General features: G+C 41.8%; 2 protein-coding genes across 2 annotated transcripts; both read left to right on the top strand.

Moving 5' to 3' along the window:
* Positions 1–3,967: 3,967 nt before the first annotated feature.
* LOC147457630 (uncharacterized) lies at positions 3,968–4,685 on the top strand. The gene is made up of 2 exons (XM_086513343.1): positions 3,968–4,507; positions 4,659–4,685. Exons 1-2 carry the CDS (start codon positions 3,968–3,970, stop codon positions 4,683–4,685), a joined length of 567 nt encoding a protein of 188 aa, XP_086369469.1.
* Positions 4,686–4,795: 110 nt separating this feature from the next.
* On the top strand, positions 4,796–5,227 carry LOC147457629 (uncharacterized). Its single transcript, XM_086513624.1, has one exon. The coding sequence runs from the start codon at positions 4,796–4,798 to the stop codon at positions 5,225–5,227; it is 432 nt and encodes a 143-aa protein (XP_086369750.1).
* Positions 5,228–27,624: the final 22,397 nt, after the last annotated feature.

The following is a 27,624-nucleotide window of genomic DNA, read 5'->3' as shown; positions in this document are numbered from 1 at the left end:
TACATCTATTTTTTTTTCTAAAAACTTAGAACACCAAAAATATTTATCTTTTTATGGTAGCCTCATAATGAGAGAGATTTCTTTTGACCCCTTTATATTTTTTCCACTTATATTATTTATATTTGACATGTACATATTTTTTAGACCCCTCAATATTTGATTTTCTTAGTTGTACTAGTCACTTATATCATAATCTCAACAATGTCTTCAATTATAGACCTACCAAATAAGGTCAAGGGTAGGTGGCATGCATACATGCACTATGGAGGGCTCACTCTTGGAGGTATTCAAAAGAATCATCCAAAGAAGGACCCCACAAGGACCTTGTGCAGTGGAAAAAAACGGTCGGTTTTGCTGAATTTTTAAAGTTCACTTGCTCTCCGAATTTGAAAAGGTGATACGAACAAAAGTTGTAGCTCCTAGGCTGAACTTTTGCCTCAAATTTTTTCATATTTTTTTGAGCTACGAGCTGTGAGCTATGATTTTATTAGTGGACCCCAGTTTTCCCATGCTATGCAGCCACACTCTCTCTTCCACTTTATCATTTTCCTCTTTCACACACACTTCTCCACTCATCATCCCCACCTCTCTCACCACTCCTCTCTGCACCCTACTCACCTTCTCCTCAACCTTGAAGAATAAGAGAAACCATGGTGAACTCATACCTCCCACACACAATTCCATTCCAAAATTGACCACCTAGTCTCATTTTTCCTCCTCCAATTTACCCATATCTATCAAAAAAACCACAAAATTCAGCCTCTTCTCTTAAAAGACAGCATCATGGTGGTTGATTACTCAGCTTCAATTACCTTGTCTCTCAAGGAAGGTCAAGAGTGGAGAAAAAATGTACCGTCAAAGCTAGTGGACCGACAACAAGCGTCAAAATTGGCCCTACTCAAGACACTTGGAGCATCAACCTTGTAAGAAATCCACCTTTTGTTACCTCTTAAGAGTTTTTCTTCCTTATTTGTATCCTACATGGATACTCCCATTGTAAATATCCAATTCCATTTGTAAATTAATACTAACTCTACTAACACTAACCCACTATGAAAAGTCCTATCACCTCCATTTCTCTCCTCTCTTTTTCCCCACCAACTTCTTGATAATTCCAAGCAAAAGAAATTAGATAAATGGTTGAAAATCTAACCCAACCACGGTTAGAGGAGTAACCCTAGCCTTCAAAATTGCTATAAAAGGAGGGTGTGGCTAGCACAAAAGGGGGAGCCATAAGCAAGAGCACTATGCTATAGTTTGAGAAGCCAAGCTCAACCTCTCTAGAAGGAGCTCTTGAGTGGAAGCTCATTGTCTTATGCATGTGTATGTGTTGTAATAGGAGATTGGCAAGGGAACTCTATGCCATTGTAAGAGAGAGAGTGATCACTCAATTGAGAGTAGGAAATCTATCATTTCTCCTACTAGTGTAAGCTCAACATTTGCTGAATCAAGGAGGGTGGATTTGGACTAAGCTTGGATACTTTGTCTCTCTTCCCACGTGAAGTAATGGACAACAATGATGTGTAAGTGTCTTGGTGTTTTTTTTTGAGTTCTTGATAGCTTGTCTCTAGTGTTGTCATCAATTTAGCCATAAATCCCACATACTGTAAGAGGGCGACAGGGTGGAGAGGACTCCCTTGGCCTTAAGACAGTGAGTGGGGTGGCTTTTCTTGTGATGTGTTGTGGTGTAATTTACTCAAGCTATGATGAAAAAATACTAATATCACTTTGATTGGTCATGACAGATTTGTAAGAAGGTATTAGTGCAACAAACACCTTCTCCCCCTTCTCTCTCTTTCTTACATATATAATTGTGTTTGCTTGATCATTGCCGATACGTTTCAAAGCAGCCCGAGCACTATCTCTCTCTCTCTCTCTCTCTCTCTCTCTCTCTCTCTCTCTCTCTCTCTCTCTCTCTCTCTCTCTCTCTCTCTCTCTCTCTCTCTCTCTCTACGCGTCCTAGTTCGCATCCAAAACTAGGTGGTGCCCCAAAATTGTGTAGGATTAGGTTGCGGGTTTGTGTGTGTGTTTGTTGTTTTTCCAACCCCAACCCAATTGAGCAGCACGGGAGCCTTGAAGGGTGTCTAGAGGTTGCTCTTCTTGTTGCCCGCCCCGGACCGCTTCACCAGCTAACCAGGACATGCAATTTACCATTACAAGCAAGCATATAAGGGTTAGAGCGGTCCTCGATCAGAGGTGGAAGCTCCTCCCAATCGAGTTGCTCATGGGTGGTGGAGCTGCTAAATCTGGGCTCTACACCAAAATTATTGGATTGTTTAAGAGATTCACCGAAGTTGATCCTGGACACGGTTGTAGTTCGGCCATGGTCATGTGTTCCATACAAGGATCCTTCCAGCACAGCTATATCGGAACCGAAATATAAAGTATTGATTAAGCTAGAAAGTTGCCAATGATGCAGACTTTTGGTGCTTAGATTCAGCAAATGCAGCATGCAAGGCTCATCGCGACTTAGAGACGTAGTCAGAGCGAGGAAGTTGTGGCCATCTGTCACGATGCGGAAGGGTGCATGGGCGGGGAGAGTGAAGGCGGGGAGATTGAGCAAGTGCAGGCCGCCGCCATAAACAGGATCTAGGAGTGCCAGCTCTAGAAGGCTATGGCCATGCCCGCCGCGGACGTCGATTGCCCCATTAATTTCTGTGGCACCAAAGACAACGAAAAGGGGATGGGAAACCCCGAGAGAGCGAGGTCGCATTAAGGTTCGACGCTAGGTGTGGCTTACAGCTTGGATCGAGCCAAGCTTTGCTAGAGGAAGCCTCGCAAGTATATTCGTAACTGCTAAGTGTTGGGGCAAGCCCGGAAGCAGCGCTTCTTCTTCTTCATCTTCACCAACGATGATGGCGCCGGTGATACCATGGCGTTGAATATGCTTCGATGGCTCCGCGTCGTCGCCGTGCTGGCCGATGCCTATGTCGCCGCTGCGACGGCGGCGCTTCTTGCCCGACGTCCTCTGATCCACATGGGCGTGCCGCTGCATGGTACTGGCACTGGCTGCACGGACGGAGGGCATATTGATAAGATGATGTATGGGACGGGACTTGGGTGCGGCGAAGCTTAATTTATTCTTGTCGCCAAGGCCAGCCCTCCCAGAAAAGAAGATTTTGCCCTCAGCTTTTCGCCAAAGTCATCCCCCAGAATTTGCCCTCGGGAAAAGCAGCTTTTCAAAATATTACGTGGATCTAGGGGCAGAGCATCTCAGCCGTCAGCTCACGCAGGCCCACCAACCCTCTGCACAGGCGTTTTCAAATGGGATCGATGGTGGGGGTCATTCGGGCCATCAATTGCATTATTATAAATTCGGAGCAAAAAGTAAATTCGGGCTGCACCTTGCGCCTCGAATCCACGATGCATGTGCTCTCACCTGCGTTCATTGAAGTATGTGGCATTTCAATGCCACATGTAAATGCGGGCCGGTTTGTGAATTCGGGCCATTAGGTAAACTCAGGGCGTGCAATTTTGTAAGTTCGGGCCGCGGGATCTTGTAAATTCGGGCTGCCCCATGGCATGGCTCACAATGCACGCGACTAGACTTTTTCACCTTCACCCTTGATGCCATTTGAATATGCCCGTGCCATATAATGTTGACGCCCTACAACAACCGACGAAGGAATGAGAGAGAGAGAGAGAGAGAGAGAGAGAGAGAGAGAGAGAGAGAGAGAGAGAGAGAGAGAGAGAGAGAGAGAGAGAGAGAGAGAGAGAGAGAGAGAGAGAGAGAGAGAGAGAGAGAGAGAGAGAGAGAGAGAGAGAGAGAGAGAGAGAGAGAGACCGAGAGAGACCGAGAGAGAGAGAGAGAGAGAGAGAGAGAGAGAGAGAGAGAGAGAGAGTAGAATGGGGTAGCGGGTTTCTCTGTTTTGCCATCGCTCTCGGTGTGTTGCTACTGCAACTCCTAGCCCTCGAAGAAGAAACTCTCCTTCATCCTTTGATCAGGTCTCCTTTTGACCCTTGAAGCATGGCTCTCCCCGAAGTGTTCCTCCTAAACCCTAATGGTGAAGCATCTTCTTTTGTGTTGAGTGGTGAGGATGTCCCATTTGACCCCTTAGCCATGTCCATTGCTCTTAAAGGCTCTCTCACTGCTGACCCGTCTATCAAAGGACAACATAAGGTATCTCTGAACTCTGCTAAAGTCTGGAATCAGGTCACCGTCTTTCAAAGAAGGGTTGTAGTTCTTTACTTTACTGGGAAGCTCCCAAGCATTAGGGAGGTTGCAGGCTTCATTGACCATGGCTTTAGGAGAATAGTGGTGGACAAAATATTTTATTCTGGTTCTGGATTATTTGAGGTGCTCTTCTTCAAGGCTGAGGATCAAAAGTCCTTTCTTTCGCCTTCTACTATGATTCTCTGTGGGCAAGTGATCCATGTGTTGCAATGGCAGCCAATCAGGACCATCAAGGAAGAGCTGTTGAGTAAATGCCCTGTGTGGGTAGAACTAGTAGATCTCCCCTCATACTTGTGGCCTTGTATCTTTGAAATAGTAGCCTGCTTAGGGAAGGTTCTATTTAGCCCGACTATTAACTGCCCTAATAGGAATAAAGCTTGCATCTTGTGGGAGACTGATAGAGAATTTCCATCCATGCACTTTGGAAATAGAACTGGAAGAAGTAGGAAATTGGTCTTGTACCTTAAATGGGGGAATTTAGCAGGATCTTGTTTCCATTGTGGAAAATTAGGCCATTTCTCCAAAACCTGTCCAACATTGAAAGAAGGCACAATAGAGATGATTTCTTCCTATCCAAGGAGCAAGAACTTGATACCTAGGAGCCAAATTTTTGGTAGACCCATGGGTAAACCTACTACCCGTCCTGTACCAACTCCATCTCAAACGGTGGTTCCTTTGGCTGGTCCCAAAACACCCGCTTATGCTAGATTGCCTGGGTCACTCAACAATACTAGAAGTACCTCTTCTCAACCCTCTTCCTTAAAAGGTCCTAGAGGAGGGGACAATGGGAAAAGAATTGTTGATTCTGAAGGATTTCATGCTCCCCCTTCTAGGAAGACCTTCAAGCCAAGAAATTTGGCCTCTGGCTACACCTCTTCTAATGCCTATGACATCTTGCAAGACATGCCCTCTCCAAAAACCATGGAGGCTATTGAAGTTATGGTGAAGGATTATCATGAAAAGAGGACTACAGATCCTCCTGAAGTTAATTTGGAAGTGAATATGCAGGAAGTAGAAAAGGATACTGAGATTTTTGTTAATACCCCTAAATGATTATCACAACCTTCAATGTTAAAGGGATCAAGGATCCCTCTAAACTCCTATCCTTCAATACTTGGGTGCTAAGGAACAATGTTGATGTAGGCTTTTTTCAAGAGCATAAATTTCATGAAAGAGCTGGTAAGATGTTCTTTTACAAAGGCTACTGTATGTTCTATGGAGGGTAGCCTGGTGGCTATTCAGGTGTCCTAACATGCATTAAACAGGATTTGAATCCCCAATGGATTCTGGATCATCCTTCGGGTCGTTGTTCTGTTTTTCTAATTGATTCTGCCTTTGGACCCCTACATGTAGTCAACATCTATGCCTCAAACTATTCTAAAGAGAGAATTTTGCTTTGGAAATGGTGTTTGGATCTTCAGTTGTCTGCAGGAGTTGTAGGGGGTGATTTCAATATGGTATTACATAGTAATGATACAACCTCTCTAGCTTCTGTCTGTAACTCAAAAGAAGCCGGAATCTGGGAATCTCTAAGCAGTCACTGGTTGCTTAATGATGCCTGGGATGAACACTCTCAACAGGCTGGCTACACATTTCATTCCCTTTCCCACCTATCCTCCTGGTCTAGGCTAGACGGGGTTTATTTCATGCATTTTGATCGGTTGCCAATGAAGAAAACTTGCTTGGTGGATGTTTCAATGGTGCTGTTTGATCATTTCCCTTTGATTTGTTCTTTGTCTAACCTGGATGCTAACTCCTACATGCATGGTCTGAAATGTCCCTTGATGGTTAATAATAAATTGATTGATGATGGCTGCTTTAGCTTGGAGGTGATACAAACGATTAACACAAATAAGCTAATGTTTTCTCACCCTCTGCATGTCTGGATGCATATATGCTCTGATTTGCAACATATTGTAAGGAAATATGGGAAGAAGAATGATGCATTCAGAAGGGAGAAATGCAAATCTTCTCAAGACAAAATTGAGCATTTCACTCAGCTGGCTAAGGTCATTGAACCGTGTCAAGAGCAACTTGTGGAACTACAGCACGCCAGAGATGTATTGAAACAAGATGATTTGGAAATGGCCACAAAATGTAGATTTCTATGTAGGGTTCATGCACTACAGGACTGTAATGATGTCTCCAAGGGCTTTTTTAACAAACTGAAAGCTAAGAGGAAGAGAGATTTGATGCATTGTTTACAGATTGAGAATGATACTAAAATATCCAGCCCTACTCACATCATGCAATACTGTGAAAATTTTTACTCAGAACTTCTATCTGAGAAGAAGACTCAGCCTCCTGGAAAGGATACTGCTATTAAGGAATTGCTAGATACTGTGGATTCATGTATTGAGCAGACTCATGCAAGGAGATTGGAAGCACCATTTGAGGAGACAGAGGTTAAACATGCTTTATCAAAGTTGGGCAATGAGAAAACTCCTCGTATTTGTGGAATCTCAAAAGAGTTTGTGCTGGCATTTTGGAATGATCTAAAAGGTATCATACTGTCTCTTATAAACTCCTCATGGTCAGCTCAATACATGGACCCCTGTCTTAAACAGGGACTTATCAAGCTTATCCCTAAGCAGACCTTTTCAAAAGGTGTGAATCATTGGAGACCCATATCCATGATGGATATTATATATAAAATTATGGCCAAAGCTGTGGCCATGAGGCTGAGTCCTCTTCTTAGAAATTTTATTCATAAAGCTCAATTAGGTTTCATCTCTGGTAGATCCATTTTTCATAACATTCTGTCAGTCCAACTTGGAATAGAACATGCTTAGAGATCCTCTCAGGATATGGTACTGCTGCAGGTGGACTATGAGAAGGCTTTTGACGTAGTTCAGTGGGACTTTATAGCTGGGGTTTTGCAAAAGATTTGCTTTGGGCCTAGGATTGTCAACTGCATTTTCATGCCGGGTAAAGATGCTTGGTCTAGACTTTTAGTGAATGGTAGAATGTCTAACAAGGTCCACATAGGACAATCTCTCAGACAGGGCTGCCCTTTGAGGCCTTTGTTATTTGCAGTTGCTACTCACCCCTTTTTCTCTTATCTTGACTCTCTTGCAGAGAAACATATTGTGCAGGGACTCTCCACTGGAAGAGGCCAGATGCTGGGTCAGGGCTTTGCTGATGATACTTTTATATTCTTGAAGGCTAACAATGTGAATGTTCTGAGATGTATGGCTGCCTTGGGGAAATTTTTTGTTGTATCAGGGTTGCAAATTAGCATGCTCAAATCCACTCTAATTGATGTCTCTGCTATTGATTTTAATGCTCTCATTTGGGGGGGGGTGGGGGGGGGGAGACTTCCTAAGGGTCATATCTTCAAGCATTTAGGGTATCCTATAGAGGTGCAAGTTACCAAGCTGAATTACAGGACTGGGTGCTCAAGAGAGTTTACAGTAAGGTTGCTTTATGGCATTGTGAGGAGTGGCCACTACATGTCAGATTGAGGATAATTCAGTCTATTCTTATGCCATATATGCTGTATTTTTTGCCTTGGTCTAAAAAAAATCTGCAGGTCTTCAACTCAGTAATGAATAAATTTTTGTGGAATTTTAAGAGAGCTTCAACTGTTTGGGTTGCTTGGGATGTATTAGCTCTTCCCCAAAGCATGGGAGGCTGTGGAATCCTGAACCTCCAACTGCATGCTCTGGCTAGAAGGGAAACTTTTATTAAATACATGCTGCATCCTTCATATGATTGGGCTGTATGCATGTGGGCTCTGATTAGATCTTCTGTCTGCTATTTTCATGGCTGCTGGTCTTTGAGTGATTGAGACAAATTGTTTACAGCTGCCCCTATTGAAACTAGTTATGATATTTCAAATATGCTGATAGTGTCCTCGAAGCATGCCTTTGCACTTCTGATTTGGCAGGGGAGAATGAGATACATGGGCAAATCTCTTTCAATTGAAAATGCATTTTTGGAGTTTTGTGTTTAGAGTTGTTCCTGATAAATCTTTGGGGAGGAATGCCCTTTCCTTTTTCAGGAAGGGCATCTACTCCATTAGTCAAGTGGTAGACTCTGAGTCCAGGTTTAAAACTTTTTTGACAGCTAGAAGACACTTCAAACTACACTATGGCTTCAGAATACCATGGAACCTGCTATGTACCTCAGTCAACAACCTGCAGGTACCTATCAATACCTTAGAGGAGGACAGATTCAGAGACTGGTCCTTCCCATATGCTCAAAAGAATAGGTGGACTCCACAGACAAGATATTTTTATAGGATCTTGCTGCCTCCCCTCACAATTCAGGATAGATGCAATAAAATCTAGGCATTGAATAGAGATAGTGATTGGTGGTCTCAGCTATTCTCTAGAATATGGCACTGTCAGACTTCATTGAAGTTCAAAGTGTTCTGGTGGAGATGCTTGATTGGGGGACTCCCCATTGCTGATGTAATGTTAAAAAAAAAGATTGGTGATGGGAAGTGCCCCAGATGTAACAGAGTTTAGACTATTAGACATGTATTTTGGCAATGTTTGCTGAGTGGTGGCAGTGGGCTAGACATTGGTGGAATGAGGCATGCAATTGTAAAATCTCTAAATTCAAATGTATATTTGGTTTGCTGTCTTTTGAGGATGATGCTATGTCCTTTTGTCTATTGTCTTTCAGTACTTGGTTCTTTTGGTTTATATGCAACTTGAGGAACAAGGTTATGTATGATCACATTGTGATTTTTGGTAGCTCATTTCCTGTGGAGCTTATCAAACTCAGGATGATGGAAGACATTGTTGCACTTAAAAGGCAAGACCACATACAGAGGTGTCTCATGATATTACACAAAATGTAAATATGTAACAAAAGGATTTTCACAAAGAAAGAGAGAGAGAGAGAGAGAGAGAGAGAGAGAGAGAGAGAGAGAGAGAGAGAGAGAGAGAGAGAGAGAGAGAGAGAGAGAGAGAGAGAGAGAGAGAGAGAGAGAGAATATATTCATTAAATTTACTACATAAAAATAATGTATATTTATATTTCTCTATGGCAGGGGCATATTCAAATGGGATCAAGGGTGGAGGTGAAAATGCTGAGGGCGCGTGCATTGTGCGCCGTGCGATCGCGGCCCGAATTTACAAGATCGCACGTCCCAAATTTACTAGTTGGGCCGCATTTACATATGTGACACTAAAATGCCACAAACTTAAGTGAATGCATGTGGGCGTGGTGGTTAGAGCACATGCATCGCATTGGGGAGATCTTGGGTTTAAGGTTGAAGGTGCAAACCCGAATTTACCTAGTGGCCCGAGTTTAGTACTTAGCCCAAATTTACTTTCCGCCCCAAATTTATGCGGCCGCCCGAATTTACAATAATCGATCTCATTTGAAAACACCTGTGCTAAATATTGTGGAGGATTGCCCCCACTAGGGATGGGAGGGTTTGAAATGGTTTCCCGAATTTTGATTACAACTAGGATAGAAGTCTCGATTAAAATTGAAGGAAGGCTTTTGCTAGCTTCGTTGCTCCATTTTGACCAATCATGGGCTCGATTCAAAGTTTTTGAGTTTGGGCAACTACAACGAAAGGTGCCATTGTGTGTGATGTCTTTTGATGGTATTGGCATAGAGACTTATTTTCTTGTGTGACAAAGCAAACCGATGACATGCCCTAAATGGGTCTCTCTCTCTCTCTCTCTCTCTCTCTCTCTCTCTCTCTCTCTCTCTCTCTCTCTCTCTCTCTCTCTCTCTCTCTCTCTCTCTCTCTCTCTCTCTCTCTCTCTCTCTCTCTCTCTCTCTCTCTCTCTCTCTCTCTCTCTCTCTCTCTCTCTCTCTCTCTCTCTCTCCCCCACCCCCCTTCAAGCTGCCATCAATAAGAAAATCAAGAGTATAAAACAACTTTGAAACAAGGTTGTTGGAACTCAGTGCACTCTTCACACATAAGAAACAAATTTGATGCTTTTATATGCGGTTTTAATGCCCATGAAAACAGTAAAACTGGCCTAAAATGTGGTGTAACAAAACGATGATATATGATATTTATATTGCTATCAAGATCACTATAAAGGGTAGATTCTGATACATACACAAATACTGACGCTCCTAACCGTAACTTTTGATCTTGATAGTAATGTTTGAAAGCCGGATAAAAACAATTTGGAAAAAATATTTCTATGGAATTACTTAAAAAAAGTGTAGTTAACATTAGACTAAACAATTATGAACATTTACAAAAGATTTTGTGAAAAAAACTAAATCATTATTAATATTTTCACTTGTAAGAGTGTAGCTAGACAAAAAAAAAGTGAATTAATACAAGCATTAGAGTATATACTCAGTATATATTGCATACAATGTAATGGAATTAGCCTTTTAACTTAGATTGTCGCGGAAAGAGAATAACATAATGTGCATTTAATTAAGGAAATTCCTTCTTGTAGGTAGAGAGAGTGCTTGAATGGAGAGAGAAACATTAAACACCTTTCCTAGCTAACATGGCATGAGCAATAACTTCAAAAAGAGAGGGAATTAGAGACATTGACAACACTTGAGGACCGGATTTATGTGGAGCCGGTCCCCCCTCCAATAGGCATTTGTATTATAGATTCCCCCATCAAGAGAGATTTGGCACAATACAATCTTTGTGTTCCTTGTGACCTGGGTGATACAATGAAGATGGAAAGCTTCATGCATCACGAGGATAACATAAACTTTTCGAAAAGAAATAACTATCCTAAGCATCATTCCCAAGGCCTCAAACACCTTCAAAGGTGGAGAGAGCTACGGGGAGTGAGAGTAGGGAAGAGAAATAAGAAACATTCATAGGAGAAAGAAATGATTCCTCACTTATCATCACTCTTCTTGCTAGCATACCTAATAGCACAGTAATGAAGATGGAGAAGATGACAAGCTTAAGCATTGGAGCATGTCTCTTGGTTGGATTTGCATTCCATAGCCAAGAGTGTTGCTGTAGGCTCTCAATTTCTCAACAAGATTGGAGAAGGAGATGGAGCTCTTGCACTTTGCACTTCACAGAATGAGAGTGTGTTTGAGTGTGTGCCCCAAGCAACCCCCCTTCTTGTTTTGGTCGACCTCCCTCCCCCCCCTTGTAGCTCATGCTTGAAGCTCATTGGACCCCTCCAGGCCTAACCAATCACATGCAAGAGGCATATCAAGCAACAAGGGTAGGCTTGGGACAAGTGTTCCCCTTTCCCCTTTTAGAGAGAGGACTTAATAAATGCAAAAACAATTGATTAAATTAACTAATTTATCATTGGACCCCTTGGGAGGCCAACCAATAGGCTTTAGGCACACCATGGAGAAAACATGGCTAGGGGCTTGACATGTATCCTTGCTACCTCTTGAGGCTTGGGCTTACCTTGTGTGTACCAAATAAAATATACATATAAAACATCATTATATGCCAGAATCTCAAATAATCATCGAATAGCCGTATTTTTTCTTTTTGATCAAAGAACTATTATACATAGACCGTCGCTGATTTTGATCGAGATGAGAGACTCCAGTTGAGAGTGCAATAGTCAGTTGCAGTTTATTGAGGTATAATTTTAAAGTTGTTTCCATTTGTTCTAGCTTGTTTTTGTGTCTTCTGCCAGACTCGTGTGATGCAGTATTTTTTCTCTCACCACAGAGTTGGCTTGCAGGTTATAGGCCACTTCGTGGTGTGTAGCCATCCGGCTCACTCCAAAAGTGAGTAGAAACTAGTCGTTTTTTTGGTGCTTTGCAAGCACTTGGCTTACTATAGAGAAGGGTTTTAGGACTGAGTTAGATTCTCACTCGTGTGGTGCTTGACAAACACCCCTATTGGCACATTCGAGAAGTGGCTTGCCCATTGTCCAATGCTGCAAGTAACAACCATAATTTTTCCATAGCTTAGATATAGACATTTGGATCTCTTAATTACATGTATATTATGCCAAAGTTCATTAGCTATGTAGAGCCCTTAAGCAATAAATTAGGTTGTATTAATGTGAACTTACAACTCTTTACCAAATATAAGGTAATGTACTGGCATAGTCATAAAAGACTTTTTTTTAATAGTTGTTTGAATCAATGCATCATGATTAACTGTTTATATGAATTATTGTCTGAGTTCACTATTATTTAACAAAAGAACGATATCTATTGTCTACCTAACATTGGAAAAAAAGAGATAAAATCTTCAAAATTTATTTAACTCTCTCTCTCTCTCTCTCTCTCTCTCTCTCTCTCTCTCTCTCTCTCTCTCGTTGATTGGCTCACAACCTTCCACTTACAAATAACAAGTTTGACTTCCAAGGTGTATATGTCTTCTTACATAAATCTAACACAAAAAAATCTTTAGTGCTTTGTCTTTGAGAAACCCATTTGAAGATGAAACTAGCTATAATGCTATCATATCAAAGAAAAAAACCTCTTACAACATCTTCTTATATGATAACCCTCCAAGTTTAATATACTTGGGCTAATACAATAATGCACATTTTATTTAATTCTCTTTAAGTGACTCTATTTATAGATATCTCCAAGATGCTATATCCCAATAATTTTGCAACAAGCAAGAATACCACCGTACAGTTTTGAAAGACAGAGCGCTTTTACTTGTCTACTTTGTATTTTAAGCTACAAAATCAATTATTTTTAACATATGGCTTGTACGTACATTGATTGGAACCTCTGTTGTGATGTTTTTCATACAATCACTTAGATGATCTCATGTGATTTGGAACGATCATCAATGTTTTTACATACTCCAGTACTCGGATGTACTCCAGTGTGACATTAAACAGGTAGTAATGGATTCCTTTTTTTCCTTTTTTTTAACTGCCTAATTGGCTAGTCCACTGGTCATGTGTACACAGATTCCTCAATCTAGGGACTATGTAAATGCTTATCTTGGTGTAGATTAAAAAATTTAGGCAGCACCAATTATGTGTCAACATGAGTGTGGATTTATAGATTTAGATAGTACACTAAATTCACTATTTTAAACAATATTATGTCCAAATTCACCAATTTAGGAAGGACAAAACCAAAAACAGATCTTTTCGTTTAAGTAGCATTAGGACGGGTTCACCGATTTAGGGAGCATGTCTTATTGTTGTAGATTCATTGTTTTAAGTAGCATCACTTACAAAATCATGATGCAGTGGCTGGTCACCACTATCTCTAGTATGATTTAGTTACAGAGGTATATAATGAAAGTGATTTAAATTTTATAATGAAAATTGAATTCTTTTTTTGAAGGTTTTTTCTATCACAATAATTTTTATGAAATTGGACTAAGAATCTATTAAAAAAATGATTATTGGATGATGAGTGGGACCAATAATATCTTGGTACATGAGGATATGACACATAACACTGCTTATTTTAATGTTATGGAAAATTAAAATATGTAGTATGGATCACGACACGCATAAGCAATGTTATTTAAGTTTATGAATTTTTCTTTCTATATATATATATTTGGCATAGAATGCTAACCATTGTTTTTGACACATATGATTTGTAGGTTTTTATTTTAACAACTAAGGAGAGATGCTTTCTAATGCAGCGGTATGAAATGAAAATTGATATACAATTATTTATTATAGCTGGCATGCGGAAAAAGCTTGACGGAGCTATGGGCTTTGTGGAATGATAGTACATTTATGTACATTTTATTATTCAAGTCCTGTTTATAATCACCTATGATCATTACTATGTCCGATCCAGTAGTATATGTATCCATTTTTAAACATTCAAAAAATCTATAAATAAATACATGCAAGAGAAAAATTTCACTTTCGTAGGAGGGGAAATTTCACCAATGTCTGTGTTATTCTTCTCACTGCTCCGCTCTTCCCTCTCGTCGTGCTACTGTAGTACTCTGCTTTAGGAGGTGCATCTGTATGTTTTCTCTCTCATTCTCACTCTGTATCTCTCTTTTTCGTGTATAACTTTGACTATCTGTTTTTGCAACCTGTTAGGTCTGGGTATTTTTCGTTTATGGCCTAGGTTATAATCCTTTTGGTATTTTGCGCATTCATCTGTTGCAATATCTCCAATGATGTGCCACATATAGTTGGCAAGTGTATAGTCTAACCACAATTACTTTGTTATTCGGGTCTCTTTTGGACGTTGTATCTTGCTTGAGGGTATAACAAGAATTACTCTACTCTACACCTCGTGTTCGCCTAGGTAATCAAGAAGAGTAGCTAAGGACTTGCGCTTACAATTTGTGCATGATATCCCTAATGAATATGCTTGGTACTATAGGGCCTTTGCACTCATTGGACAAGTTCAGGTTGGTGAGGGTCTCGAGAGGTCCATCCAAAGAAATTCACACTACAAGAGGTTGTGTGCACTTGTGACGCTGTTAGCAACGGAAATTCAATGGGTTTTTATCCTCCTTGGTGTCGCTAAGACCGTCGCTATGAGCATTTATATAACCGTCGCTATATGCGTTGCTATACATCGATGCCTATAGCGATGTTTACAGGCCACCTATAGCGACGCTCATAGAGACGCCCAAGAGAAAATCTTTTTGGTGGCAGGGCATTGAATTCCTTGCCACCCATCAACCATATTAAATGTTTCAATAATTGAATAAACCTAAATGAATCCAAGATAAGCCCAAATTCACCTTTGGAAGAAAGTGAAAGCTTAGATATAGACCCAAAGTAGTCATCCACAAGACAATATAACCATTAACTCCATCATCCATAGTATTGTTAGTTAAACTGACAAAATTAAATTGATGAATGTAAATCAATGACAATTATACACATCATAGGAAAAATCACTTGATTGTTAAACTTTGCAAATGTAATAGTTACAACACCATTGTCATTATTGAAAAAATATACATGGTTTTCCAATAGTTACAAAAAGACATATAACCGTCATCTCATGATATATATGCTATGACAAAATGAAACTAATGCTATCTAGCTACGGCTAGACTGATGTCATCTAATCAAACGTCTCATCGCATCCAAGCAACGTATCTGTCGGATTCTGCGAAAAAAACAATAAGACAAATTTTTGTAAGTATAAACATATAATTTATAAAAAAATACAACAAATAGAAAAGAGTAAACCCTAATACTAACCATGCCACCGCGAGAGCTCAGAATGTCCATGAGGGCGTTTAAGCCCTTCGTGCCTGTGTACTCGCGCTCGTACGGTGTGGGGTCACGTCCTGTCATCGACCACTGCCAAAACATACAAAGAATCCATTATGTTAGAATTTAAAAACCCCTAAACCCTAAACTATCAAACCTAAAGAGAAATGTGAAAACACTTACAAAATCGGCCTTAAATGATGCCCACCCACCGGTCCCCAAGTGGTGCGAGCTCCCTGTCTCTACTCGCTCTTTGGCTGCCTCCTTTTGTTGCTTCCACTTGTCGGGATTCTTGCGTGCTGCTTTCTTCGCATTCTTCCAATCTTCTTTGGCCAGCCAATCTGGTCTGTTCCACCCATGCTTAATTGCTTTTTTCACTTTGGAACGCTTGTGCTTGCAGTATTCGTGAATTCGAACTTTCATTAGGTCTTCATTGAAGCGGTCATCTCGTGTTGAAACGGGAAACTCATCATGCAGCATGCTGACGACTTTGTCTTTTAAATCACTTGGTACTTCACTCCAAGTGTTTAGTATGTAGTGTCTAAACACCCGAGAGCAAAGACCATGCATGCCTGAGATCACCTTCTTGCCTTCATCATCCAAGATGATGCTGTCGCTGAAGTCGACGGAGTAAGGCAAGCCCTCTCGCCGATGACTTGTGAACCTGGGTGTCCTGGAAGGGATCTCTAGCGGCGTGTCGATGGGGGTACGGACGTCAGGTGTCTCCACTGGAGTTTGGGCCTAGAGAGCGAGAAGTGTCGACTAGAGTGACTCTTGGAGGAGTAGCTAGTGGTGTGTGGCTGCTAGGAATGATTGTCAGCCACACAAAACATGGTATAGATGGTGATGTCCTGGCTCGTGTGGGGGTGGGCAAAGAAGTGGAGGGTAAAGAGTCTTGTCGAACAAGAGGCGGTGGCGAGGCATCGGCGGTGGCATCCCACAACAATCACCGCCGCCACCACTAGAGCGCCGGTGCTTAGACGAGTGTGAAGATCATGTCATCGACACCAAAGCTTTGGAGTGCGTTGAATGCTCCGAAATAGAGGGAGATGCTAAAGGAGTAGGAACGCGTGATGGTGCTCTAGAGCGATGACACTCCATGTACCATTGTCTCTGCTGGGGTGACAAAGAAGAAAGAAAATCATCATCATCCATACCTGCATTGAGCACACAAAAATTTAATCTTAATATTGAATGAATGGAGAAGAAAACATGGACAAGTAGAGAGAGAGAGAGAGAGAGAGAGAGAGAGAGAGAGAGGACTCATAAAGGGGGAGGGATTCGTGTATAGAGAGATTTCGTTGAATTTCTGTGAATTTGTAAAAGCACTGTGCTCCGGGTGCGATGGAGACTGAAGCTGCATCACAAAGGTCTGCTCATAGAAGTTGCTTGCCCCACCACTAAATATAATTGATCGGGTAAAAGAGACACTGAGAAGCAGTAGTAGTGCTTCTCAGTCTCTTTCACCCAATCAACTAGATCTAGCGGTGGGACGAACAGCATGTATATTGAGCAAACCTTCGTGATTGCAGCTTCAGTCTCCATCACACTCGGAGCGCAGTGCTCGTCATCCCTGCTTGTGAGAAAATACCTAGAGCATACGTACCTGGAGTGGATGCAAAGACCATTAAATACAATGACGCAATGACGCATATAGACAAAAATGGACAAAAAGCCACGTGAATATAATATATATTATAAAAAGAAGAAAAATTATTCAAATACAATATTTATGGCTTTAAGAGGTCTCTCTCTCATCCTCACAAAGCTCAGCATAACTTTCTATATATATATATATATATATATATATAAATCTCCATTTAAACAGACGTCCTCCGTTTCATTTTGTAGATCCTCTACATGCACCCCATAGGGAGTAGTAGCTTGATGCTCATCTGGCACCACCTCAGCGGCTTCTGACTGAGCATCTTCTTCGATGTCCTCCATTGATGCCGCTGTAATTGGCACATTGTAGCCTTCATACCTCCGTGCACTATGAGGGGCTACCTCTATGATGTACCACCAGTTTGATGTAGATTTTGTAGGACGAAATATCACTTTCCAGAGCCACATAACTTACATGAGAGGTTCCAAGCACATAACTCCTAAAATTGGATGTTAACTATTCACATACTTACTTGTTCAAAATGCTCGGGTAGTATGAAAGTGTCTCTTAGGTCAGTCCATTTCTTAGTTGAATCCACTCTCCTCTACGCACAGTACCGTTGCGACCCTCCATGTTTATCTTGAACCATTGCACCTGGAACAAGTCGACAAAAAATCCTCTATAATCGATCCTCAAAATCTCTTGTAGTGTGCCGAAGTAAGTGAGTTCTGCCACCACAGGATCTGCATCAGAGGACCGTCGTCGACTAAACTGTTCAAATTTTGCCATGATTCCACAATCTTGAGTAAAACGCTTTTTGTCGATCCGTTCCACCCTAAAATGTCGACCTTTACATCATAGTGTTGTGTATGACTTATACTACAACCACCAAAGATTATGAGTGGCCATTCAAACATCTAGAAACTCACTAGCCGCACATTGCAAACTTACCTTGGTCGCACAACCCCGAGAGTACTCCCACTCCTCCTCAGTCACTTCTTCACGGCACTGTTGTCCGCTTTTCAATTGGTTGTGAAACCATCTTAAGCTCATGAATGTTGGTAGGCTCTCCAGACCCGTCCGATAGTGCATCGGTGGTCATCTTCCCCGTCTCCACTCGATTCGTATCCTTTGTCGCTCTTGCTTTGCATCTTCATCTTGTGAAATCCACTTTTGCATCACTGGATTGTGAAGCATGCAAAATTAGTTGATTTTAGCCTCTATATCTTTCATCATCTTCTTCTCAACATCGAGATTGCACATGACAATGCTAGATATGCGCTCATCATCTATGGTTTTCCATAGCGTGTCCCGGGCTTTATCAAATCCATCTAGCCACTCTCCAATGTACACTAGGGACTCTGATACCAGCCAACCTTCTGCCATGCTACCCTTCGGACGTGCCTTATGATGCACATATCCCTTGAGCGTTTTCATGAAACGTTCTAAAAAGAACATCCATCTGGAATGTACTGTGCCAGCTATTTCCACCTCATCAACTACGCGAACAAGAAGATGCAGCTAAATGGTTAGCATGGTAGTACGAAAGTGTTTCTCAAACATGCACAAAACCTCCACAGCATTTAACTTCGTGAATGGTATGGAGTCTACGTTGATCTCCTTTTGTGAGATCTATTTCACCAACATCGGAAGTTTGTAGATTGTGTTACGGTCGTCAAGAGACAAACATCCCTGAATGGCCACCGGTAAAATAAACTGCATAGCACGTGCAACAATGATAGTAAAGTCCACACACAAATTTGTTACACAATTCCCACTATGATATATTCCACTATGAACATACCTGACACATTTTATGCCAGTCGTGTGATTTCAAACCGGTAAGCTTTCCTTCTTTAGTAAAACACGTTTGGAGTGAGCGCATTATGCCAGTGGCGGTATGCACAGATTGAATGGTCTCTTTTACTTTGCGTTCTTGGGCTCCCGTGACAATCCATGGCGCTTTAGGGAGTTTTATCGATCCATCGGATACTGTCTGTGGCCAATATTGCTCCATACGATCCACATTTCTAAGGTCAACCCTGGCTCCCAAAGTATTTTTCTTGCCGGTTAGATGGTCCCATAGCAGATTACCCACATTCTTGAATATGTGCACTAGATCGAGCAAGTGATTGATCATGAGTTGGGGCCAATATGGTAACTCGTACCATAGTGCAAACATCCTCAGTGGCTCTCTTCCCAAAAAGCCGTCGCGTAACACATGATTCTGTGTAACATACGCTTGATGACCTTTGTAGATTTGCTTCTTCAATGAGGATGCCCGACGTGCATTCAGTCTAGGTCCACATGTGACACATGCTCTGTATTCGCTTGTTTGAAGCCCTGCATGTATACACATAATAATAGATAAGCTTGAGGAAAACCAAGATTTATAGTGTTTGAGTTTAATTTTAAGTCACCTGATCATTCTATTAGTCCGGGATAGTCATGCATGGTTCACATTAGAATGCCTATGATCAAAGCATTCCGTTGACCTGTGTGTCGACTCATATCCACCACTTCTATGCCAATCCACAATTTTTGTAGCTCTTCCAATAGTGGACGAAGATACACATCCATATTCTTCACTTTATAACGCCCCGTCACAATCAAGCTTAGCCACAGGTGCCCCTATTCATAGTCAACCACGAGGGAATGTTGTAGTTGACGATGACAACATGCCATACACTATAAGGTGTTGATCTTTGAACAAATGGATTTACGCCATTCGTAGCCAGGCCTAGGCACAAATTTTGAGCTTCCCTGGCAAATTCCGACCATGTTTCATCTATATGTTTCCGGGATGCACAATCAGCAAGAATCTGTAGCACACCATCCGAAGATTTATTCTTCTCGTTCCATGATGGTAGGGCAGCCATGGACAAAAATTCAAAGAAATGCTTGATGCAAGGAAGCAGAGAAAAATGTCGCAAAACCTTTTGTGGAATTTTTGTTTCGTGGAGATCTACTTGATATCTCTCGAAATCACATTTCGGACACTTCTCTATGTCTATGTATTCCCCTCTGAAAAGAATGCAGTCGTTAGGACAAGCGTGGATCAAATTGTAATCCATCCCCAAGTTTCTCAAGATCTTTCTTGCTTCCTCTTTGGAATCTTGCATCACATTATCACCTGGCAGATCATCCCTCCAGCTGTCAGAGGCTACATCTTGTGGCCTTACATATGCTGCTTGACCAAAGCGCCTGCGAACACATCTATTGGGTTGCAAGATTGTTGTTTGTTGGCCAACGTCAGAGTCCGACGAGTTATAATTGGCAACAACTCAATCTATAATAGATGGATCAAACTCGCTAAATTCACAAACGTGCTGTAAAGAAATGCATCTTGTCCTTCGCACAGCATGCTTGCATTGATTACAAGGACATAAGATCCTCATTGAGAGATAGGTGCTTTAGCTGGACGGCCCCACATCTTAGTCACTACTCATAATGAGGGTGAAAAACTTATAACCTGGACATAAATTTAATCTTCTATTGGCATCCTCCGTCTTTTATCTCTCTCTCTCTCTCTCTCTCTCTCTCTCTCTCTCTCTCTCTCTCTCTCTCTCTCTCTCTCTCTCTCTCTCTCTCTCTCTCTCTCTCTCTCTCTCTCTCTCTCTCTGACGCCGGGATTTTTTTTTTGAGCGTCGCTGTGTGAGCGTCGCTAATATGAATAGCCTCTTCTAGTGGTAGGTTGCTTCTTGCTCAACCATGGTATACATGAACTGCCAAGCATGAAACAAAAACCACTTGTGGACACTCGCGTGTCAAAACAACCAGCCCAATCTGAGTCCGAAAAAGCATGTAAGTCTGGCGGCAATGATCCCCCCTTGGGATAAAACAAGCCAAGATGTAAAGTGCCACTAAGGTAGCGGAAAATCCTCTTGGCAGCCTGCCAATGCTTAGACCCTGGGCTATGCATAAATCTGCTGACCTGTGAGACTGCAAACTGAATATCCGGCCTCGTGTTGCATACATAAATGAGGCAGCCAACATCAGTTTGATAAAGAGTGACATCAGCAGGATCACCAGCATCATGTAGACTCAACTTCAAACCTGTTTCCATGGGAGTGGAAATAGGTTTGCAATCCTCAAGTCCAAACTTACATAGCAATGTCTCTATATAACTTTTCTGACACAAGGCAATACCACCATCACACTGCTTAAACTGTATACCCAAATAATGATGCAACAACCCCAAATCTTTCATCTTGAAAGTAGCATTAAAATCAGCCTTAAATTCAGCAATATGTCTCTCATTTGGTCCAGTGATCAACAAATCATCAACATAAAGAACCACAATGAGAAGTACATCACCCTCACGCTTTACATACAATGTGCTTTTTGTTGGACTGTTACGAAAGCCTTGTTTGACCAAATGAGTGTCAGCTTTCTCATACCAAGCACGAGGAGATTGCTTCAACCCATACATATCCTTGTTACATTTGCACACTTTGTCCTCTTGTCCTTTTATGACAAAACTGCGAGGCTGCGTTACATAAACTTCATCAAATATGTCACCATTCAAGAAAGCAGTAACAATGTCTGATTGATGTACATCCCAACCAAAATGAGATGCCAATGCACATAGAAACGCACAGTAGTCATACGACAAGTGGGAGAAAACGTCTCTTCATAATCTATGCCTTTTTGTTGTGCATAACCCTTTGCAACAAGTCGAGCCTTATGGCGATCGATCTCACCATCCGGCTTGCGTTTCAACTTTGTAAACCCACTTCGTACCAATGGCCTTTTTTCCAGGAGGCAAATCACATAAAGTCCATGTGTCATTTTCTATAAGTGCATCATATTCTGATTGCATGGTAGCCATCCAATTTTCTGAATTTTGTGCTTCATCAAAAGTCAAATGCTCCTCAACATCATGTAAGCTAGACACAGCCAAAGCATAACAATCTGATGAATAAGATGCATGGCGAGAGCTTGAACGAGTACGACTAGACAAAGGTGCATCCAATTTACTGTCATGCAAAGTGTGCACCAGCCATTTTGGCATACCTCTAGCCTGCTCATTTTAAGCCCTTTCCTCATCAAGTACATCATGTACATCTGCATCAGTAATGGGCTGATCTAGAACATTTTCAGAAACCCCCATAGGCTGTACATTTGCCTCATTGGAACTTACATTTGTATTTCCACCACTGAAAAGAGGCAACAAAGTGTCATAAATGTCCTGTGAGCTTACATTATTGTCTCTAGTACATGACAGCAAGGGCTGAACAGAATCTTCCACAAACACTACATCCCGTGAAACCAGAATATGTTTTGTTTGCGGATGATACAACCTGTAACCTTTGCTTTCAGCACTATAACCAACAAAAATACATTTGACAACCTTATCATCCAATTTTTTGCGCTGCACTTGTGGCACCAAAGCATATGCCAAACAGCCAAAAACACGCATGTGCTCAATAGAAGGCTTTCTATCATGCCATGCTTCATATGGCGTAATAGACTGCAAAGCTTTTGTAGGACACCTGTTAAGTACATAAGTGGCACACATAATGGCCTCAAGCCAAAAAGAATGCGGCAAAGCTTGACTTTTGACCATACATCGTGCCATTTCCGTTAGTGACCTGTTTTTCCTCTCAGCAATACCATTTTGCTGAGGTGTATAAGGCACTATACATTGGTGTTTTATCCCACGACTAGCCAGAAATGCATTAAATTCATGAGACATATACTCCCCCCCTCGATCAGAACGGAGGGTGCCCATAGTACATTACGAGACATTTTCAACCATAGCCAGAAATTGTTTGAAGCACATAAAAACTTCGGACTTCGCTTTAAGCGGAAATACCCATGCATGCTTGGAGTAATCATCAATGAAAGTCACGAAGTACAGGTAATTGCCCAAGGACGGAGTTTGCATGGGCCCACAAACATCACTATGCACAAGCTGCAACCTGCATGTGGCCCGAACTGAACCATCCTTTGGAAACTTAGAACGCTGCATCTTACCCAAAAGACAACCTTCACAAACATGTTTGACAGGTGCTTCAAGAGGTGGCAAAGAAGCAATCATATCAGATTTCTGCAAACGCAGCAAACTGGCAAAATTCAGATGAACAAAACGTGCATGCCAAAGTTTTGCATCTGAAATAGCCCTTGAATCTGCAACAGCATTTGCAAAATTTTGTCCACACTTGTCATACAAAGTGAGCTTATACAACCCACGGCACAAAAGGCCAGATGCAACAATTTCATCACCAAAATTGAGATCATGAACTGTACATCTGTCATCCACAAATTTGACTACAAGTCCAAGCCTAGCAAGTGCGGATACAGACAAGAGATTCTTCTTGATCTCAGGTACATAAAGTGCATCAACAAGTGTGAAGGAACTGCCATTAGCAGCAATGAGCACAATCTTTCCAACTCCCCGAACTGGATAAGAGGCGTTGTTGGCACAAGTGACTGAATTCCCATGAGGGACAGACTCAAGAGAGATAAACAATACACGATGTGAGGTAATGTGCTTTGTAGCACCATTGTCGAAATACCACACATGTGAATCTGTAGCAACTTACAAGCATGCATCCTGGACAACAGGATTGTAAGTGCACTCTGCGCTAAAATCCCATTCTGCATCAACATCAGCAACACAGTCTCCTTTCACAGAACAATCAACAATGGCTGCATTTGTAGTTGAACCACCCTCTTTCTTCTTAGACTCTTTGGCCTTCAACTTAGGACACGACTTGATCAAGTGATCATTGGCTTTACAATAATGACAACGCATCTTCTTTTTGCCCTTATCACCAGAATTGCCAGACGAAGTACTTCCAGCAGAAGCATTAGGAACAGAATTTTTGCCACTCGCAGCAGAACCATAAGAAGTGGCTGCATTACTGTTACCACCCTTTCTTTGAGAAGCAATAAAAGCCTGTTCAACTGCACGTTGCCTAGTCCTGTTTTTTCTAAAAAGTGACTCTTGCAACAGCAATGTGCATAATGCATCAAACTTGACAACTTCAGGATTTCCTTGGGTCATCAGTCTCCAAGTACTAGCAAAAGTCTGGTAGGAATCTGGTAAGGCATCAAGAACAGTCTACACAAGGGAACTGTCTGAAATGACTTCACCTGCAGAAATAAGTTGCTCATTGATATCCTTGACACTAGCAATGAAAGTGTCCATATCATCTTCCTCATGCATAATCTTCGACTCCAGCTCTTTACACAGCAAAACAATTTTAGCCTCATTGTGGCTTGCATAAAGACCTGCTAAAATATCCCAAGCTTGTTTTGCAGATTTTGCTGAACGGATGTGAGGAACAATGGTGCGCTTCACAGACAACGCAATAAATGCATGAGCCGGCGCATCCTTAACATCCCAACGAGCTTGTTCTGCCGTAGGCAAAAAAACTCTAACAGCTGCAATCCTTGCAGCAAGACCTGCAACATCCTCAACATCGCCTACATCATCAGAACCAGGACGTACATTAATGCCCTGCACAATGTTCCAGACACCCTTTGACACAAGAACATGTTGCATCATATAATCCAAAATAGGGTAGTTGTCCCCATCCAACCTGTCCTCAGCAGCAAACATCTTGAACACATCTGTGTTGTTGTTGTCAACCATGGTAAATGTTGCACCTGATGTGAAAATTGCCCAAAAATAGGAGAAATGAAGCGGGAATAACCTATGCTATATAGCACAAACCATAGAAGACTATAAGGCACCTGTAATGCAAAAAACGGCACTGACAAAAATTCTGCACAAAATGATGAAATAGCCTGTGCAGTACTATCTGTAGTGGAAACGGAGGCCGAAATGAGCCCAAATCAAAATTCTGAGCAGACCAAGCTGTTTGAGCTTTCCCAAAATTTTTGTCGACCTACGAACTCTCACCAAAGCTCACTGAAATCGGAGAAAGTGAGCAGGCGTGTGCTGGAGCAGCTGGCGACTAAGCCCGGGAGGACGTGACCTGCTCTGATACCAATTGTTGGAATTAGGGTTGCAGAGAAACACACACAACTTGGAGAAGACGAAGGAAGCTCAAGGCACACAATAGAGAGTGTGTTACTTAGTGTGCAATGGAAAGATAGATACCCCTAGAGTGATGGGCGTATATAATATGCATGGGGGAAAAAACCTCCTAAAGAGGGAAAAAATGACCCGGCGGTCCTAGTGTGTTCACACACATCACTACCACATGTATATGGTAACACGGACTTCAAAAGTGCACACAGACTTCAAGAACTTTAATATATAGTCATTGACCAATAAAGACGAGATTATGACCATGTGGTCCTAATCTCCCTGCGCCTCTAGACCGAGGTGTGCGGGGATCCGGGCCTGGCTAGAGAATGTGAGGTTGTTAAAGCTTATAGTTATAACAACTAGAGTGTTTTAATTATTTGTTGCATCATTGGTAGATAAAGTATGGATGATAGGATGGCATGTCCTTGTGCGCATTGCAAGCATCAGATCTTTCAAAAACAAAAAACCTGCGACCAACACATACGCAATCATGGTCTCTTTCCGATAGAGCAAGTACAAGACCTGCATTATCGATCTCATGGTCTAGAGATTGAAGATCAAAGTCCGCAAGTAGATATTTCTCCAACTTCATCCCAGAGAAGACGATTTTCAAACGAGCAGCCATCGACTGAGTCCTCCCAACCAATACCTGAAGCGGCATTTCAAGAAGTAGAGATGGAGCAGATGTTGGACCCGTTCTTTGACATGGATTCCAACATAGAAGGCGACAACATTGAACGCAGTATTGTGGACCAACCTCAGCCATCCCGTTCATATCAACGGCGTGATAGCAACGATGAGGAGGGTGAGATGATGCAAAGTCTTGCACGCATGCTGTTCTACACTCGTGCAAAAATCTCAGCTCTCCGTACCGCATTGGCAATGCTTAATTTGCAGTATGTCTATGGTTGATCTGACGCCTCAGTCACAGAGCTTTTCAAGTAAACATATTTATGCTAAGCATGGTAAAGTGCAAATTACAATTCATATAAAGTGATCAAAGGGCTGAATTTTTCATGTAACGTCAGGTTGTTGAATGAGCAAATCTTGCCAGAAGGGAATCACATGCCCCCTACCCATCCAGCCGCTAAAAATTTGGGCTTGGATTATCAAAAAATACATGCATGTCCTAATGATTGTATACTTTTTCGCAATGAGTATGCAAACCTGGAACAGTGTCCCAATTGTGGATCAAACAGGTACAGGGAGAACACACAAGGAAAATTTATCCCAGCAAAGGTCCTTCGACACTTTCCTATCATTCCAAGAATAAAGAGCATGTTCAGGTGCAAGGCCATACCGCTTTGATGACATGGCACTCAAATACTAGATCAACAGATGATGTTATGTGGGTACCTGCTAACTCTCGTGCATGGAAGCACATAGAGAAAAGTTGGCCTACATTTAAGAACGAGCCTTGATGTATCCGATTTGGTCCGTCAATGGACGGAGTAAACCCATTCGGATTACGGAGTTCATCATGGAGCACATGGCCTATTTGTCTGGTTAATTATAATCTTCCACCATGGCTCACTATCAAGAAGGGCCATCTGTTGTTGTCATTGATCATCCCAGGAAAGTACAAAGCAAAGAACATGGACGTCTATCTGGAACCACTTATCGAAGGCCCAAAGAGATGACTTGCAGGCTGTGGGTCGAATGCCAAAGATGTGGCCTCAACTTAAACCCAATGGAAAGTGGTCTATACCAAAATTTCCATGGGTTCTGAGTCGCGCAGAAGAGCAACAAGTGAAGAAGACTATATCTTCATTCAAGACTCCCATAGGGTGCATGCGATGTTTGAAAACGGTGTTGGATGCAGTTCTGACACCCCGTTTTTTGTAAATTTGTACATATGGACATGACGCCCGATGTAAAAAGTGTGTGTGGGCTTTCCTTTTATGAGGTTTTTAGCTTGCCTTAGCAAGCACATGTACATGCACTGCAAGTCGCTAGTCTAGTGACAGCTGTAGGGCTACTGTAAGTGCCCGTGAGTGAGTTTTTTAAAGGGATACTTGTATATAACTAAAATTAATGTACAAACTCAGAAAAGTTCAGCCAAAGTTCAGAAAATTTCAGGTTTGAGCTCTTTGTGCCTCCTTGATGGTTTCTGCTGCAGTTTTTTCCCCCGCCTTGCCTACTCTACGTGTAGTCATACCGGGACAGCTCTCTGTTCGCGTCAATTTTTCATGTAGCGGAGTGTAGATTTAAATTTGTTCATTTTCATCTTTCTTTCTAGTCATTTTTCAAGCTTTCTCTCAAGCTTTAAAGTGCCCCAATTGGAGTTATGCTCTTCAGGTTACGACTAGTTCTCTGCAGGGTTATGGCTATGACAGCCTAGTAGCAAATTGTGTACAGGCAGATTGGAAGGGGATCTATGTACGAATTGTGGAATTGATGTTTAATTTGTGGGTTTGTGATTCCCAATGATGAAAGGAGAGTCTCTTGTCTTCATATGCATTAGTCGGCGTGTGCTGTAAATCCATGCTTTGGCAGGGTTTTGCTCCTATGTGACATAGTCTCTTGGGTGGACGACGGTCAGTAAATTCCCAAGGGGACTACTGTTGCTGGATTTGTGGAAGGTATTTTCCAAAGCTTTTCTTGTTCTTGTAGTTCTCTTTCAACGCTCTTGGGTGACATAGCTATAGAGGTGTTTTAGTTTGCTTGTTTCCCAACAACGGCTTTTACGAGAGATGACAATCTCAGTGGTCTTAAGTCCCACGATTGGCATAAATTTTTAGAGTTCATCTTACCAATTTACACAAAGGGTTGTTTGACAGAT

This window comes from Adiantum capillus-veneris, chromosome 5, assembly GCF_014529385.1.
Source record: "Adiantum capillus-veneris isolate H3 chromosome 5, ASM1452938v2, whole genome shotgun sequence".
Classification (NCBI taxonomy): Eukaryota; Viridiplantae; Streptophyta; class Polypodiopsida; order Polypodiales; family Pteridaceae; genus Adiantum; species Adiantum capillus-veneris.
This window is presented reverse-complemented; position numbering and strand designations above follow the sequence as displayed.

Coding starts and splice junctions, on each gene's coding strand:
- LOC147457630 (XM_086513343.1), top strand. CDS start 3,968: ATGGCTCTCCCCGAAGTGTTCCTCCTAAACCCTAATGGTGAAGCATCT. Junction 4,508..4,658: donor TAGTAGCCTGCTTAGGGAAG/GTTCTATTTAGC, acceptor GGAATTTAGCAG/GATCTTGTTTCCATTGTGGA.
- LOC147457629 (XM_086513624.1), top strand. CDS start 4,796: ATGGGTAAACCTACTACCCGTCCTGTACCAACTCCATCTCAAACGGTG.